Consider the following 4,233-nt stretch of genomic DNA (forward strand, 5'->3'; position numbering starts at 1 on the left):
TTGTAGAGTACATTGAAGTAATATTAAAATATGTGATTTTATCTAAATTTTTTGTTGAATTTGATCTTGACATCTATTATTAAAAAATGAATTTAAACCTAACTCAATCTCATAAAACGGATTTATAAAGTGAGATTTGCACTTATTTATAAAGAATGAAATGCTCTAATTTCTAGTTGACGTGAGATCTCTAACACACCTCGCTCTCGTCGAAAATGATAGCTTGTGTGTGGGACAACATATTATGAATGGTCTGATCGCGGCCCGATAGTGAGTGATCTGATAAGCCTAACTAACAAAGTGACTTTGATACATATTAAGAAGTAGAATTTAAGCCTAATAACTCAACTTCATAAAATCGGCTTATAGTGATGTTTTCATCCAGTTAAAGAATGAAATGCTCTTAATTTCTAGTTAATGTGGGATCTCCTACACATCTTCTCCAACACATCAATATCAAAACAATATGAGGAAGCAGATGATCTCCCTTTCGATCTTCCATCTCCTTTTAGTTATTGCTTCTAATTCTTCAATCGAGTCCCTAATTCATTTAATTCCCGATATGTTCTTCCGTTTGATTTCAAAATTGTCACTCTTTTCTCAATCCTTGTCGTTTTCTAGGTTAGGGTTTCGATTAGGTTTTTCAAGGTCACATGATCGTTGTATTTCCTTGTGTATTATCCAAAATTCCTGGTTTTGGTTCTTACTCACTTGATATTTCCTCCCAATTCCTGATAATTTCTGGACTTATTCACGTGTCTAGGGTTTCGAACTGGTCAAATTTTAGGGTTTTCTGATATTTCAATTTCTAGTGGGTTTTTTTGTTAATTACCTGAGGGGTTTGATTGCTTCTCATACCCGACGAAACTGTAGTGGTCGTATTGTTTTCAATTTAATAATTTTCGAAGCGAGTGAAGAATCTAGGGTTAGATTTAAATACAATTTGTTGCTATTGTAATTGGTGAGATTCAATTGGGAGATACGCCTCTTGGCATTAAGTGACTGCTTTTGTTGTGTAATTCTGCATCCAATTAGGCTTTTGTTTTCGTTTGACCCTAAATTGTTCTCCTAAGTGTTGTGTTGTCCAGTGTTCTTGAGTTTGAATTTGAAAGAATTAACAAAAATGAGTTTTTTTATCAACAAATAATAAAATTAAATAAATCGGGATACTTTAGGGGTATCCCAACCCTTTTACAAACTAACAAGCAAAAGAAAGACCTGCTGCACAATTATGCAGCATCCTTTATTGGTTCACCGAGGTACCCTCCACTATTTGCACCTCCATTTTCAAACTGTTCCTAATACCATAACATAGCTACATACAAACCCACAAGGAACAACAAGCAAAAACAGTACATCATAGAAACTGCCTCTCCTACCAGACCTGCAGCAGCAAAAACAACACCCACAACCAGATTTGGCTATAGAGAAGTTGGGAAATTCCCCTCCAAATACTTAAGCGTAGCTTGAAGACCAAGGTTTTTGACCTTATAACATCATTCCACCACCCAACATCCAACACCCAACTTCCTCATAAATCCAAATCCTCCTAAAGCTTCATAATACTCTTTGTTACATGTCAGCCACCAAGCAACATCAGTAGAGTTTAAAAAAGCCAACTTTGTATAAAAAAATGTGCTACACGTCCTACACCTAGAACAGATTATGTAGCAGCAAGCCACGTAACCAAATGAACATAAGCAATAAACCAAGCGAAAGATAGGCTATATAGGTTGGGATCCTCAGGAACTTCATCAGCTTTTTCAGCTTGGGTTTATTTAGCATGTGATGAAAAATCAAGATCCTTCTTTTCCTTCCCCTTCCCTTCACTTTGCTCCACCTGCTCAATTCTTGGTTGCTGGAAAATCAAGCAAAGAGGCAAAAACCTGCAACACATTCATAAACCATCCCTGCATAAACCATCTCAAATGCTAAAAAGCAGACCCATACAACACACAGGTTGCCTTTCTGATTCAAGCATATGGTTCAGGGAGTTCGAAGAGCACATCCTACATCACCTAAAAGCCTCCCGTTAACTAGGTACATTGATCCCTCCTTCTTCATAAGAGACCCTTTCACCTACAACTTTTGATACACAACATAGGATTTAAGTTCCAATCAGGAAAGGAGAAGAAAGAGTTTTTGTCCCTATGTTTCATCCATTGCCACACTCTTAGTTGAGCCATCTGGAATATTTCCTCCGCATCAAGTACTCCTTGCTTAAAAATAACCGTATTCTTTTGCTCCCAAATACCATTCACAATTGCCACCCACATTCCCTTCCACAACTGATTTTGCTTAGAGTTCAAGTGAACCAAATCAAAACTTTCAAAGTGAACCTTCAGATCCTTATGTTGAACTCCCAGGATGCCTATCCACCTAAAACAAAGATACCAAACCCGCTGAGCAATGGCACATTCAAAGAACAAGTGTTGAGATGTCTTCTCTATAGCCCTGCACATCTCACACCCAATATGTGACACTAGCACTCCTCTCCTACTAAGGCCACTACGTGTTGGCATCTTATCCAATAGAATCCTCCAAGCAGTGGTTAGAACATTGGGAAAAGCTTTAGTGGACCAAAGATGATAGAGAATACCTTTAACTTGCCCTTCCTCAATATTTCCAAGGCAGTCATAGGCTGATTTCACCGAAAAACCTCCTATAGCATCACCTTTCCATATTTGCTTATCCTTATCCTCCCTCTTAATGGAGCCTGCAGAAATAAGCCTATACAATTCTTCTCCTTGTACAGTTTCCCACACAAACCTCTCCCTTCTCCACCTCAACCTCCACCTCCACTCCGACCCTTCCCAGCTTCCAATCTCTCCCACTCTATTACCCTGGTCCAATGATAGGGAAAACAATCTAGGAAACAAGTTGTACAACTTATTGCTCCCTATCCGTAGGTCCTCCCAGAATCTGACCTTATCTCTTGAGCCAACTTTCCATTGAAGAGCTGATTGGAACCACCCTTCTTCTGCATCCTCTCCGCATACCTTGGCCAGATCCCTCCACCACCATGACTGAAGATTTGCCCACACCGGTCTTCAAAGATTTCCCCTTAGGTATTTTGACTCAAGGATGTCTTTCCACTTCCCTCGTTCATCACTCACTAACCTCCATTTCCACTTGGCTAGAAGAGCATGATTAAACCTCCTAATATCTTTGATCCCCAAACCCCCTTTCTCCATCGGTTTGCACAAATTCTCCCAACTCACCCATGCAATAGTTCTCTTCTCTCTTCTCCACGCCCACAAAAAGCTTCTTTGGATACTTATAATTCTTTTATGCACCAATGCTGGAGCTTTAAAAAAAGACAAGTAGAACAGATTTCACCAAGCAAATCCTACCCGCCAATGACATGAATCTTCCTTTCCATGTATTCAGCATTTCTCTTAGCTTATTAAGGATATGTTCCCAGAAGGAAGCCTTTCTTGGGTCACCTCCAACAACAATTCCCAAGTATTTGAAAGGTACCCCCATGAGAGAAAAATTTAAGGTATTTGCAAAGAGGCGTAGGGCATTCCTTTCAATGTTAATGCCAAGTAGTTTAGATTTATAAAAGTTGATTTTCAGTCCAGAACCAATCTCATAAACCCTTAGAATTTCTTTTATAGTCAAAACACTTTTAAAAGAGTCTTCACACATGAACAAGGTATGGTCAACAAATTGCAACACACTGACTTCTAACGGGGTATAAGAGGTGACTTGAGGATCTCTCTTTGAATAAGGCAAAACGTTTTGAAAGCAATAAGTTTGGTTAGATGATATTGTTACACCCAATAAGTACTTTGCAAAGATTGTTATTACAGATGGTGAAGATGACTTTTAGAATTTTCAATGGTATGATCCACATGAAATAAATGCTGCTAAGGGATCTTCGTATGCTGGTGACAAGAATCTTTAAACCAGCGGCCATTTCAGCAGTTGTTCTAGCAAGGATGATACTGGTTATGGGGCTACTTCATTAACATCTGCTTCGTCAGATTGTTTTGAATTTGATTTTTTTTTTATCAGCAATGAATAAATTAAATTAAGAGGGATACTTCAGGGTTATCTCAACCCATTTACGAACCACATTCTTCTTCAAGTTTTGAATTTGATACTCACCAGAAAGCATCTGTTCCTTTGGATGATAACTATTTGGCCTTTGATTGCTCACCTAGAAAATCAGTTTTCACCCACAATAGTTTTTCCCACGCATAAGCTATCACTCTCGCTATGAGTGAG

General features: G+C 38.6%; 1 protein-coding gene across 1 annotated transcript; it reads right to left on the reverse strand.

The window, feature by feature from the left end:
* Window positions 1–1,844: 1,844 nt before the first annotated feature.
* Window positions 1,845–3,194, reverse strand: LOC137838903 (uncharacterized). Its single transcript, XM_068648112.1, has 5 exons — window positions 3,121–3,194; window positions 2,928–3,026; window positions 2,172–2,868; window positions 2,014–2,079; window positions 1,845–1,910 (listed from the first exon to the last, which is right to left on the reverse strand). Exons 1-5 carry the CDS (start codon window positions 3,192–3,194, stop codon window positions 1,845–1,847), a joined length of 1,002 nt encoding a protein of 333 aa, XP_068504213.1.
* Between the last annotated feature and the right edge of the window lie 1,039 nt (window positions 3,195–4,233).

This window comes from Phaseolus vulgaris, chromosome 4, assembly GCF_000499845.2.
Source record: "Phaseolus vulgaris cultivar G19833 chromosome 4, P. vulgaris v2.0, whole genome shotgun sequence".
In the NCBI taxonomy this organism is placed as follows: Eukaryota; Viridiplantae; Streptophyta; class Magnoliopsida; order Fabales; family Fabaceae; genus Phaseolus; species Phaseolus vulgaris.

Excerpts from the sequence above, each read along its gene's own strand:
- LOC137838903 (XM_068648112.1), bottom strand. The coding sequence starts at position 3,194 with ATGGAGAAAGGGGGTTTGGGGATCAAAGATATTAGGAGGTTTAATCAT. Across the intron at positions 3,027-3,120 it reads CTAGCCAAGTGGAAATGGAG|TCATGGTGGTGGAGGGATCT; the intron begins GTTAGTGAGTGA and ends GCAAATCTTCAG. Across the intron at positions 2,869-2,927 it reads AAGTTGGCTCAAGAGATAAG|ATTGTTTTCCCTATCATTGG; the intron begins GTCAGATTCTGG and ends CTTGTTTCCTAG.